Source organism: Grus americana, chromosome 8 (genome assembly GCF_028858705.1).
Source record: "Grus americana isolate bGruAme1 chromosome 8, bGruAme1.mat, whole genome shotgun sequence".
NCBI classification, from domain to species: Eukaryota; Metazoa; Chordata; class Aves; order Gruiformes; family Gruidae; genus Grus; species Grus americana.
In genome coordinates this window covers 27,298,914-27,312,450 of record NC_072859.1, presented here as the reverse complement: position 1 = coordinate 27,312,450, position 13,537 = coordinate 27,298,914, and the positions used below count along the sequence as shown (strand labels likewise).

Sequence of the window (13,537 nt, the reverse complement as noted above, 5' to 3'; positions counted from 1 at the left end):
GGGCAGCCCCTTGTGTTGCCTGTATGCTCTCTGATTATTTCCTCATTTCTGTTCAATCTTCATTTTTAGCTTAGTTGTTATGCTTTTTGTTTTGAACTCTGAAAAAACTTCTCCTGCATTCTGAGACTGTTTGATCTCGTTCATGCTGTACCTCTTTGTATGCGAACATTATGATCTTCTGAGCTGCTGCCTCTCACATAGAAGATGCTCATCACATTTTTCTGTGTTTCAGCCACTCCAAAATAGGTACAAATCATGTCAAATGCTTCTCTGATGTTTCAATGAACTTAAGATAACAAATTGAATTTCATGACGGTCCAGCACCTACATGTAATGAAAGTTTGCACAGCCTGAACTGTCTCCAGTGGTCCTTGACTACGTTCCTCGAACAGCAGACCATGACTTTATGATAAAAGATTTACTAGTTTGTTAGGAGAGCTGGATGGTTGGTTACATGGTTTCTCCATACAGTCATAAAGACTATTTAATAGAGTAATGGCTAAAGGAGAATTTGATAATTTTCTTCCTATTTACTTATTTTACTTATATAATTTAAGACATTCTACTCTAGAATGACTGACACATATGCTAGTATTCATTTGTTACTGCAATATTGCATAAATGCACACAAATTTGCAAGCATGATGTTAGATTCTTGAAGTGTGGTGCTTCTTGTTGGCTTTCTCTTAGCATACCTTCTCACTTCCAGTATCAAACACTTGCTGAATACTTAATGGGATTAATAATCAGACATCATGCTTTTCTGTTTCCTGTCCTGCTGGAAAACTTCATGTTTCTGCCCTAAATTCCAGATATCAGGGTATTGGGTAAGATTTTTGAGTCCTTAATTACCAACCTGGTCAGAACAAAGCTAGAAAAGGATAATTTTTCTCACTTCATTTTCTTTCACTGAGCAAAAGGAATGGGAGGATGTTACAGAGAAGTCTCACGGTGTTTGATAATCGTGTACAGCTAACTTGTGAAAGCTGGGCTAACAGCAGCTGACATGCTTAAAAAAAATCAGGTCTACCTGTACTGTAAAATACACCTGGATTGGTTGTGCTTTCCCAGATGGCCCAAAATCTAGACTGCGTCGTTACGCAGTGGATGGATGAGGTAAACGGGTCGTCTTGAAAGTGAGGGAATAGTAGAGCAAGTGCACTGGCAATGTGGTGAGTAGATTTTGACTCCAGTCTGGATCCTCTTCCAAACTTTGAAAGGTTAAAAAGTATCTCTTATTCTGTTTCATTCCAAAGAGCCTAATGCTAAATAACCATTCCCAGAAGCATCCAGCTGTGTTTTCCAAAATTTCGTTGCCATAGTGCTGTGTAAAAATAGTGTGATTGGAGGTCTGCTGCAGATTCCTTAGGGTGTCCACTGTAGCTTTCTGCTGTGACATTCTGACAGTATTGTAATGTTTCCATCTTTTTTTGCTTTCCAGAACATAATTTGCCTCTGGCAAATGCTGCAGAGTTTTATTTACCACTGTACCCCATTTCTTCTTCAGTGCTTTGTAGTCTGTGACTGCTGAATGAAGAGAGTTTTCCTGTTTACAAACACACTTATTACCTTGTATTTCACCACAATAAATTGTGTTAGGTTTTTCCTCATCCCTACGCCTGCCTTTGAGCTTGCTCTGCATCTTATTGCCATCTACCACTTATTTACTGTCTTTTCTCCCAGTTTTCCATTACCAGCAAGTGTGATTATTTTTACTGCACAGTCTTTTTTTTCTGGTTATTTCTTCTATAGCATGAAAGATGATTTTGTTTACTAATCCTTAGAGCAATTGGCTTCTGCTAAAAGTGTCACTTAATATCACCTCTTAAGTAGTGTCTTTGCTCTTCAGAGTCTAGTGAACGTAGATGTGTGTGGTGGAATTTCTATCATCCTGTCTCAGATGAGCAACTGGCTCCCTTCACATGAGGTGTTTTGTTTCTTACTTACCTAAGAGGGCAAATATGGGTTAATTAACGTCTAGATAGCATGTGGAAGGTAAGACTGTTTTCTAGAGACTCCTAAGAATACCACTGAAGGGTCATTAAGTGTATTATAGATGTTTTTTAAAGTTGGGTACACATGTTTCCAGACCTGTATATGGAATCGAAGTATCCAGATGCGTAGAATGCTTCTGTCTGGTAAAATGCATTAAATGGATAACAATAGCTCATATAAGCTAATAAATAATAAGTTTTAGGTTCTTTTTCCCCTCTTCTGCAAGAAACGAAAGTAAGTCAGTGAGCACTAGGTTTCATAACGTTTAACCAACATGTTTGTTGGGGATTATTGAAGATGTGCTGTCTGCATAGTTCTTTAGATCTACACTGTCTAGAAATTCTTTCCAGTTTATTACCTGAAAATTATTAGCTGAGTTGTACTGAATTTAATTAAAAGTGTTCATAAATGGCATTTGGCTCATTACACTTTGTCCCTTTCTCCCCCAAGAAATGTAAGCACTTTAATAGTCTTCTACTAAGTGGAAGGAAAGTATTTTTGAAATGAGATCATAGTAACCAGAAACCAAGGTAATGAGAATTTGATTTCTGTTTTTTTTAGGATGAGAGTAACTCATCAAAAGGAGACTTGATTAAGACAAGAGAATCTTCGCATAAAGCACCCTTATCCATGAGTGAACTGCAGAGCGGGTATGGAGTTTTTCTCTGACCAAGACAGAACAGTCATACTCATGATATTGCCCTTTAAATTTAGCTAACAATTTCTCTTTCTCTTTTGAGCTATGTAATACACTGCACTGGGAAAAGGCTTCTGTAGGAGCTAGTCCTACCAAGCTTTTTCACCTGAAAGCAAAATACAGTTAACTATCATTATGCCTTTCATGCTGTTTGGCACTGTCTCAGTATAGTCTTCAGAAAACACTGATTTTGGAACTGGACTGGGCCGTAAAAATGATCCTTGGGCAGTAGTTTTTGGATTTTATTAGCCAGAGAGCAAATGTCACTTTAAAAATAACCAACTGCTTATTTTTTCTTAAAACTGCGGGAGTGCAAAAATAAATTGAAGATTGTTTAGAATATAGTTTTCAGCTGTTTTGCTGTGATTTGTTTTTCCAAACACATATTTGGAAAAGAGAAGCATCTTAAAAAAAACCACAGCAAATATATATACTATGGTTTAGTGATTCAGCATGCGATATTTCAGAAAACATCTTGAAACCAGGTTTATGTAGGTTAATTATTCTGTATACTCCTCACATGTATGACTAAGGTTTCATTCAAATATTTTACTTAAGACATGAAATGAATTGATTTTGACAACTTCTGTAGTAGAAGTTATCAATATTTATGTTCTCAATGTATGCACACAGTATTTTGTAGAATGTTTCAGATACTTGTTGGAGAAAAGATACTAAGTAATGTAAAACATTAAACCAAAAAAAAAAAGGTTTTATTTTGATAATTAAATGTGATGCAATATTTTGTAAAAAGTGTTTCCTCAATTGCTACTGAATACTACTGAAAGGAGGGTAGTTCAGTATGGGTATCATAGTGAACTTCTACTTGCAAGAACTAAGCTCTAAAAAGTTAATTTGTGATCTGTTGGCGTTTTAAAAAATGCCTGTAAATTGTAGTCACCTCTGCGCAAGGGATCTAGATAGTCTTAGATTTTTCACATGTAGGTGAAGTTGCTACTGAAGTTGTGAGTATTTCTGTACCTGTGCTCACTCCTGTATTCTGCGTGTAGCCTTTTTGCTCCTTTATCCTTTGTCCTGACAGCTGCTGCAATTAAATTGTGTAGGATATGTTTTTGAGAGAGAAAGTGCAAGTTTTTGTTTTGAGGCAGCTTTGGGACTTTGAGATTGATGCTGAAACTGCAGACCATGAAAAAAGAAAAAACAAATCCTAATACTACAGAATCAAGAACTGATGGGATATGAAATGTGGCACTCAAATTGGGAAAGGACTGCTCCTTGGGTTTAGAGGCCGGCAGCACTAGTCCCATTCACTGAAGGGTGAGACATAAAAGGACTCGAGGACAGTCTGATTGCTGAGTGTTTGCCACAGTGCTCATAAACAGGATACAAGGACAGAGACAGAGTTCATAGAAGGACATGGTACTGTCGACCAAATGTTGGCAGTAAAGTAGATGATTGAAAACCACTGGGAGTAAGGAAAAGGTCCGTGTTTTGTGAAATATTTAGTATATGATTCACTCAGAAAAGAACTTCTGGGACTCTTAAAGGAGATGTATGAGGGAACAAAAGCATATGACAGGTATTTCAGAACAGGGAGTTGCGTGCAGAAATCCTGCTGTTAATATGATTTGTGAGTGTAATTCCCAGATTGCTTAGCTCAGGTTGTCAGCTGGTTTCCAGTTGAGGCAGGAGAGGGACTCTAACCTAGCTTGGCTGTGTCTTTGTCCAGTGCTAAGTATCTCAATGTGCAGGGACTGGCTAATGGAAATATATACAAACACACATCCTCCCCACCCCCACCACCTGCCCCACAACCCCCACCCCACCTCCCCCCCAGAAAAAGGGAAAATGAAGCTTATGTCTTTTTTTTTTTTTTTAAGTCTTTGTCAATATTAGAATAAGGAACTTGTAAAAGTTACTATTGGGGTTTTTTGAGTCTTTCCTGCAAAGTGGTTGGATTTTGAGGTGTCTATATAGATTAAGCTTTTAGCAGAAAAAAGGCAAGCACAAGGCTGACTGCAGGAAGCGGGTTCCAAGGGAAAGAGTGTCAGAGCTGTTTGTTGTTTAGTTACAACTGCCTCTCCTAGTGCTGTGCTTATTTGCTGGCCTGAGAATTCTCCATCGGGAGGTGAGGTAACATGAACTGCAGCAAGGAGGAGGTAAAACTTCACTTGTTGATGGGTCCCCAGGGTATTGACTTGTCTACATTTAACCCAGGCTTGTATAACTTTTCTACTCATCATGTTGTTTGGTAGGTTGGTTTCTTTGTGTCCAAACTGTGAAGCATAGTTCACTCTCTCCAGGATGATAAACAGGTTTAAAATTTTCTTCATGCTGTTGACTGACATGAAATGTTGGAGCTATTTTTGAAAAAGTGTGAAAGCGGCCTTCCTCCCTTTTTAATATTGGAGCCGCATAAAGATCTTGTTGTTTTAGGTGGTGTAGATTGGCATAACCCTAATATTTGAATGTAAGAAATCTAAAAGCAAAAGCTATTCCTTCTTTTCTTTTCCATGAGACAGTGGAAGCTTAGAAATCTGAATTTAGAAAATGAATCCTACATCTTCCTCTTCTTCCCTCATCATTTTTTCTTAAAGTGAAAACCTTGTGTTTTGATGCAGCTAGCTAAAAGTATATTCGTGAATCCTTTGACATAAGCTTTCTTTCAATTTTGTCACATGTGTTTACTGATATTAACTTGAGGACAAAGTTTTAAGTACTGGTTTGACCATAGTACCTTAATAAATTATATCTATATAAGAAAATGTAACGCTTCCCTGTGAAATTTAATCGATCTCCTAAGTGAAGATGGTTGCTGTAAGCTTCGCATTTCTAGTCTCATTTCCCAGACTGAGAACATTCACGAAAGGCTGAAGATAACTCAGTCCTAATTTTTAAGTGTCTTAAGTGCCTAAATCTCTGAGCAGATGTGCAAAATGTCACCTCAGTAGTAATTATTTTCTTATGATTTTTGAGCTACGTGTTTCATGCTTTGTTACAGTAAAATGGCTTATTTAATTATATGATACAAGGCTTTGTTTTGAAAGTTTCAAGAGAAGGGAGATAGTCATGAAGTTTAGATATACATACTTCAGATTTGTCAGTGTTTTATAAAGATTTCTGGAGAATAAATGTCACTTCATAGATCTAGGAAATAATTTGTCAAAGCAACTGAAATATGAGTCTGTATTTGTGTTTAGTATTGAAACAGTGACACGGAAGATGGGGTGGGGAATGAACACTCGATTGCCACTATATCATAATGTATTTGGTAGAATACTTAATCCAAGATGCTTCCGACAGAGCACTTTACAGCTGCAACCACAGTAATTTAATATACCTCTGATAGATTGTCTTCATATTGAAATAGCTGCTTGTAGTTACATTTTGACCTTCAAAGGACACAAAAATCTTACTGTGTTGCTCTTGCATAGGCTTAGTGCCTAGTCACACTGCCTATCAAAGTACAGCAAAATTACTGCATGCTCTTTGAAAATTAATTCTCTTTCTATTTGGGAGGTATTATCAAGTGTACTCAGATAAGTGGGAGAGAATTTGTGTGACTAAGTAATGTAGGGCTCCCATTTCTTAGAAGTAGCTGCAGTGCAGTGTTTGTTTCAATTTGTGAAAGATAATCTGTGTTTAGCAGCTCTACATTTGGATTTGTGCAGGTTTTGTGCTTCTGATTCCTCTTCCTTATCTTGATTTGATAATTACTTCTTATCTTCTTTCTGTTGACAGTTCACCAGTGCAGCAGAACACTACTGTTCACTTGGATAATGGTGAATATTGGTCTAGTCATGCAGCTGTATACAAAGGGAAGCCTCACAGAGCGATCTTTGAGGAGAGTCTCGAGAAAATATATAGAAACATGTACCTAAAAGCTTCTGGCACTGTTTCAGACCAAAAAACGGACTCCTGATAGCAATTCACCTGGAAATGCACAGTACACAGTGTTCATATTTGTAATGAAGCCTTTTTTTATATAACAAATATTTGTACTCTGTTTTTAAGGTGTAATTGTGTTGGGGAGGGTTTTGGGGAAATGGGGGTTTGGCCTGGGTTGCCAAAAGGAAACTGTTCACATCCCCCTGTGCACGTCGTGTGTCATCCGTCCCCCCTAAAAAAAAAACAAAACCAAAAAAACCCAGCAACTAAGCCCCTCCACAGTTAATCAAGGTGGTGTTGCTCCTTTGAGACTATGAAAAGATAGTCATTTGAAGACTGATAGGTCTGCTGGACATTCCAGTCTGACATCAACTCAGGTTTCAGCTGCAGCAAATTCTTATTAAATAATTAAAGCTGTTTAGTAACATAAACAGAATTGGTTGAAGAAGCAATATGGCCTAGTGTTCAGAGAGGGGGGTCTAAAGAGAAAGGTGAATGTGAGTGTTGATTTAAAAACATTCCATCTGAGACAAAGGGAATTGTTTTCTAGAAGAATTGCCTTTGGATTGTTTACTTTTGAGAAGGGCAGAAGCTCTGATACTGACCTATAGACATGCTTTCAAAGTGGTTTCAAGCACCTTTAGTCACAAATTTTCTAATACTGTCAAATTTTAAAAGAAACCCACCCAGCCCAGCAGCCTTTGTATCAGAAGAAAGGTCATCTTCATACACCCTGTGCATTTGAAAGTTTCCAGGTTGTCTTGAATGCAGCCATGACATTTGCCAATACACTTGTAATTTTAAAAAATATGAATAAGAAAGGAGTGTGGAGGGGGAAAAACTCGAGCCAGTCAGCAAGCTCCTCATATACCCCATACAGGCCTTCTGAAGTTCCTGCATCACAATCCCACCTAATTTGGAGCCTGTCCTTCCCAGTCTGCTGGGATCCTGTTGGCAGAAATCGCATCATTTTTGCTAAAGGCCACCAAATGTTCATCAGCAGTTCGATGCTTTCCCCGGGGATGGAACCTTTTCAGCCTTGCATTGAACAGATCCCACATTAGCAGACCGGGGCAAATTGCCCATCTATTGAAAAGCGGAATGTTTTAAAAGGGCAAGAGTGTCCATCTCCTGCTTCCTTTCAGAATGGGGGAGAAAACAAATGCCTGTCCTGGCTCCTTCCCTGACTGAGCGAACAGATTCAGTTACACCAATGCCATTTTACCTGTTATGATTGGATAAAGGATAAAGCTAGCAGTACAGATGGCAGAACATATGACTGTAACCTGCCAGCATGCCTAGATAAACAAAAAGTTGGTCTACTCTGCCTCCCATCCTTTAATGCTGAGACAACATAATTGATTTGAGAAAGCAGTTGGTGAGCAATTATGCTAGTGGGAAAGCACGTTGAAAGGCTGTGTGCTTCTGTTTCAGGAAAGGGGACTCTCAGAGGAAGTGTCTTGCATATAGACATTTCTATTCTTCGTAACTGTTAAACCAGTTGAAGTGGATTAACACTGATAACTTCCTGTCCCTGATGCCATTTAGCACATTAATGCTTTCAAAGGGCATTAGTTGCACAGTCTTATGCTATGGATAAGTGTTGAGTCACTCTATGAAGTAGTAGTAATGCTTTTTTTTGCAGCAGTGAAAAGTAAAATTTACCCAAGCTGTGCCACTGAAGGCATGGTGGCTGTGGAATATTGTGCTACCAGTACCTGGTATTCATTCATTAGCCTATTCCTGTGACCCCATATTAGCCTGTAAAGGAATAGTTTCTTTCTCCTTGCTGCTCAGGAAAGTAGATATATTCAAATGGATCCTAAATGGGCAGGGCACGTTCTTAGAGATACTTTCCAAGCTTTTAGTTTAAAATGAATCTACTGAAATGTGAAGGTTGCTGTGGTTTCCTGTATGTGTTTGAGCCATAAGATTTACTCTTCTTCTCATGGTATCCCACAGTTTTCATTCAATATTCTCTGTATTTTCTGTCCTCAGTGTCATAGCTTAGTAGAAGTTACAGTCTTCTGAAGATTGGCTGCTCCCCTTTGGCCTAATCTGGTTCTGTGACACAGAAGTACTGTTCGATTTTTCCCTCCCCAGCAATCCAACAGATTTTAGTTCCTGTTTGTTCAATGTGTAGGAAGGCCTGAATGCTGAGGCTTTGGGTTGGGGTTTTTTTTGGTATGGATGAGTAAGGACACAAGTTGCCATGAATTCAAGACACAAGGAAAAGATGAGGAAAGTTGGAGGGCACTGTGAAAAAACAAGGTAATGTTTTCGAGGGGCCCAGAGGAATGTCTGGGTCATATGTGGTTTATTCCCCTAGCTAGAGAACGGAAGCATATGGTAATATGGCAACCTTCGGTTTTTCATCAAAGGTGAAAACTGGATGGGAGAAAAAAAAAAAGTGTCATATATTGAATTTTGACCAGTATAAATATGCTCACTGCAGCCTTCGTATGCAGCATAACAACAAATGAAGCAGACAGACTGTCTTTGGCCCCGCTCCAGCTGTGAGGGGAGATGATGTGTATAATGTCTTTCTGAATCAGCTGCTGCAGGATATGTGTTTCTCTCTTGGGTCAGAGTCATTCCACAGTTTATATGCTGTGATACAGCAAAGAGTGTTGTCTTCCAAGCACTGTGCTGGAAATCCAGTTCGGTTAATGGCAAACTTTTCTATGAAATGTGACTTAAGACCCAAATTACTCTGATCTGTCCATAAAATCTGCAAGCCACTTCATTTTCAGAAGCTTTTGGCCCCTTCCCTGTTTGCTCAGCTAACCCTCCTATTAATATGCATACAGCTCAAGTGCACTGAGCACTGCTGTTCCTTTGCTACTGCAGTATGTGATAAGTATAGGTTCAGGCAGTGAACCAACATAGTAATAAACTGTAATTGTTTAGTGCACCTTGCCTTCTAATACAATTTAAATCCCTTCTATCAAATGCAAATTTTTAGGTTCCTGAGTGGAGCTTTAAATAGCATTTTCAATGCTCATTCCTTATCTTTTGCCATCCACAAAGTGGTCTGTTAGTGACAGTGGGATGGCATAATTCCACCCCCGTCATTTTACCTCCTAAAGGAAAGCTACCTACTCAAATCTGGAAATAATGGGCTAGATTAAGAGCGAATTAGTGTTTTTCTGTAGAGTCTGTCTCTCTGTCTTGCCCTCCCCAAGTTACAACCCATGAGTACTCTTGCCAAATGCTATTCAGCATCCAGTGTTGCTTACAGTATGCAATCGGTACAATATTTTAATCATTTTCATTTTAATAAGTCAAGGTCTGCTTCCTACTTGCTCCCTTCCATCTGCCCTACAAATAACTTGGTGTAGTTTAGGATCTCAGGGTGGCTTTAGACTAACTACCTGCCTGTGTTCAGTAGAAATGCAAATCCTTTGCTGAGGAGCAGTAGTTGCTTTGGAAATCTCTCAGTCATTGACCTGTTGTGGATTAAAGGCAAAAATGTCAAACTCTGTAATGATTTGCTTTATCTAAGTTTTCAATTAGAAGGAGGGAAGCTTAAATTTGTCTACTGGGGACAAGAGGCATAAGGATGGCTGGAGTAATGGGAACAGGTAGGAGCAGCGTTGTAAGATAGATGGGCAGCAGTGTTTATACCCCAAATCTGAGCAGCTTGGAAGATGATGAGGTCTGTTCTTTAGGTTGCGCATCACATGTTTGAATTTTACTATTACTTAGGAGGCTGCCAAAATGGTAAGGGGAGAAAGATCTACCTATAGGTGTTGGAAAACTATTTTTTGAGTAAAATAACAGAACCTTTATCTCTGCTCAGTATTAAATAATCTGTTCCAAACTCCCTCTCATTGTTACCTCAGCTGTAAAATGGGGAGTTTGTGCTCTGTTGAAGCTTAATTAAATGACTGTGAAATGCTTTGGGATCCTGAGGTGAATGTTGCAGAGACTATTTTGTGGAAGCCTGGCTAGAAAATCCCATCTCATCTCCAGGTTACTAAAAAGACTTTATTTTAATTTTCCTAGGTTTATTATGTTTTAATCAGACAATTATTAAGCAAGTCTTAATTTTATCAAGATAGAAACCTAATAGATCTAAGAGATGGCTGAAAAAGATAATGAACTGCTTTACTACATGTGCTTTTAGGAGTTAATCTTTATTGTGGGTATGCTACTCAGCCTCTGTCTCCTGAATGATCTGGGTTCTTCATACTCATACCGATTGCTCTCATGATATTTTTGTTGTTGTTGTTAATACAAATTATTGTTTCATCATCCTGATGTCTTAGTACTTTCTGCTATGTGTACTAATTAGTGCTATTAACATCTATCACATCAATTGTTCTCATCCTCTCCCCAGAAGCCAAGGAGTGCAGTGGTGTGTGCAACTTGACAGTGGGAAAGTGTGTGTGGTGTGCCATAGGTTTGTCAGAGAAAGTAGGTTGGAAGGAATCTCTGCCTTCTCAAGGAATAGCTTATTATATGATTCTGCTCTTCCTGATATTTAAGCTTGAAAGTGTTTTACAAAACACTGAACTATGCAACAAAATTATTAGCCTTTTATCAGTGGTCACTTAACTGTATAAATCTTGTAATGTGGAATCTCTGGGTCATAGGAAAGCCTACCATGATGTTAATTACTTCGGTGGTTACGGAGTGATCATTATCAGGATGCTAAGAGTATCTCAAGAAAAGTTTTGTTTAGTAGTCAAGGAATTTGGGGAAACTTTCAAATCAATGCAACTAGCTTCTTGGTTCTGGTCAGCACAATTGAAGCTGAGAGAGCAGCACTTCTGTGGATGATCTTAATGAGCTACCTCACTGACAGAAATGATGTCTGGTTTAGGTGATGATCTCTGGTAGCAGCAGAGAACCGGTCTTTGCCCAGTTCCTTTCAGTTTCAACAAATACACCAGTGTTGTGGGACGTGATCAAGAATACTTAATATTCCTGTTTCTACTACAGAGTGAACTATTAAGCACAAGCCCCATTGATTGCATTGGTTTCTGCTGCTTTCTCCATGGAATTCAAAACATCATCAACCACAGCCCTTAAAAGATGAAGCTGTAGCTCCTTTTGTTAACAAAGTTGGCTTGCCAAGGACATGCGGTTTGTTCCCTGTTTGTCTTCAGCGAGAAATTCTCTGAAGTGCAGTGATAATTTGTCTGGATGGCAACATGAAGGAACTGTAATCTTTCTCTTTGTTTGATCAATGTGGAGATTGTGCTTTTTCTTCATTTGTATTTCCATTCAGTTCTGGGTGACTGCTTCTGACCTAGCAGAGAACTCTCTGCAGTCTGAGAAGTGGTGATCTGAGCCACTTTCTCAACTCCTCAGGGAAAGGAGTTTGCTCTTGAAAAACAACATCCCTCTTGGTAAATAAGAATTTACTGATCCTGAGGATAGAGCACAAAAATTTGGTTCTGTGGTTAGGCGTTTGTGTAACCCTGTAGAGCTGATGCCATGAATGACCAGAGCTTCACACAAAATAGGGGTGGGAGGCTGAAAGCAGGGGTAGACTTTGAGAGTGGTTTGATGCATGGCGTGCCATGAATCGTGCATTTGTATACCATGAATTATCAGTGTAGAAAATAACCTGTGAAACTTATAAGTAACAAAAGCCCCGTTTACATCACTGAATGGTGGTGAATTCTAATGCTTATATTTGTATTGTTACACTGACTTGAATTTTTGAATGTTTAGCTAATTGTGTTGTTACTAAGCCTATAGTTGTACGAACTGTTTCATTCAGTACTCTAGTAGTAAACATTTGCTAAGAGGTTGCTTTCCCTGCCTGCCTTGTTTTCACCACAGTCATCTAGTGTTTACATACATTTTAGCCTCTGTGCCATTTTTGAAGGCTTTATTTGTCTCATTTACGTTTTTGGTTTGGATAATACTTAAATATGAAATCCATCTGGGAAACATATTGTATATTCACGTTGAGGGGTAAAACCAGTTTTTAATTAAAATTTTATACAGCACTTGTATTTCACTTTGTCCTGTTTTATTATGAAACACTTCAATCTTCTTCCTAAAACACATATGTCTTGTGCGTTTCAAGATGTTCCTTGTTGCTCATGCAGAACCAGTTTCTGAGCTCTGTCAGCAGAGTGCCATATGTTCTGGGGTTCATTTAGCTTCTCTGGCGTTTGTGTAGGCAGCATATTGGATGTAATGCAGCTAAGCTCTGCTCCATTCTTTTCTTTGTAAACTTGTCAAGAGATGAAAAAAGCAGGGAGAAGAAAACACTGAATAATACTCAAGTGATTTGAGTTATCAGTAAGTTGTGGTAACTTGGCCAATCAAAATTGAGGTTTCTCATGTACTTGAGGATTTTCCTTAATTGCGGCTTATGCATAGCCTATAAAGTGATGCATCCCTCAGTGCTACCCAGTATTACACCCAAAATGAGTGCCGAAGATTGAGATATAACCCAAGCCATTTGGAAATGACAAGAATTAAGTGCTCTTAATTTTGCATTGATCTGCTATTTTAAGTTAAAAAAAAAGAAAAAAAAGGGAGTAATAGAAGATGGGCATATGAAGGGATCGTACTCCACTTTGTGGAAAATAACTCTCCGCTGTTTAAATGCCTGCTACTGAAAAGAGAAATCCCAAGACTGATGGTGCCCTCCTGTTTAAAAAAAAAAAGTCATTTTTCTTGCCAATCCATTCCTGTTTCTTCACTGACCCCCATAATCTTGACCATGAACCAGCAGGTACCATCAGTCTTAAATATACTGCTAGTTCGTGGGAACGCAGCCCTGACTGTTTATTGATAGCAGCCATATATTGTAAGATACTGATCTTATCTGCCAAAAGCTTTTCAGAACCGTCTCGGTGACTGACAGAGGCCCAAAGTATTTCTGTAACAAGAGCTTAAAAAATAAAAAAAAAAATGAAAAGGAGGGCTAAGAAACTAGCAAAAAAGGAGCACGTATTAAACTGTTTCCCTTTGCTGAGGTATGAGGCTGGATGGAAAGGGCTCGAGCGGCTGCTCGATACGAATGCG

General features: G+C 38.7%; 1 protein-coding gene across 6 annotated transcripts in view; it reads left to right on the top strand.

The window, feature by feature from the left end:
• SPATA6 (spermatogenesis associated 6) overlaps positions 1-6,646 on the top strand; it is a 40,126-nt gene extending 33,480 nt beyond the window's left edge. For 3 of the 6 annotated variants that reach the window (XM_054833785.1, XM_054833783.1, XM_054833782.1), the window contains 2 exons: positions 2,557-2,645; positions 6,395-6,646. In XM_054833785.1, the coding sequence (XP_054689760.1) occupies positions 2,557-2,645; positions 6,395-6,575 (270 nt within the window). In that variant the 3' untranslated portion in view covers positions 6,576-6,646. The remainder of the gene's footprint in view (positions 1-2,556; positions 2,646-6,394) is intronic. The other 3 variants (XM_054833786.1, XM_054833787.1, XR_008578067.1) reach the window with 2 other exon arrangements.
• The last annotated feature ends 6,891 nt before the right edge of the window (positions 6,647-13,537 follow it).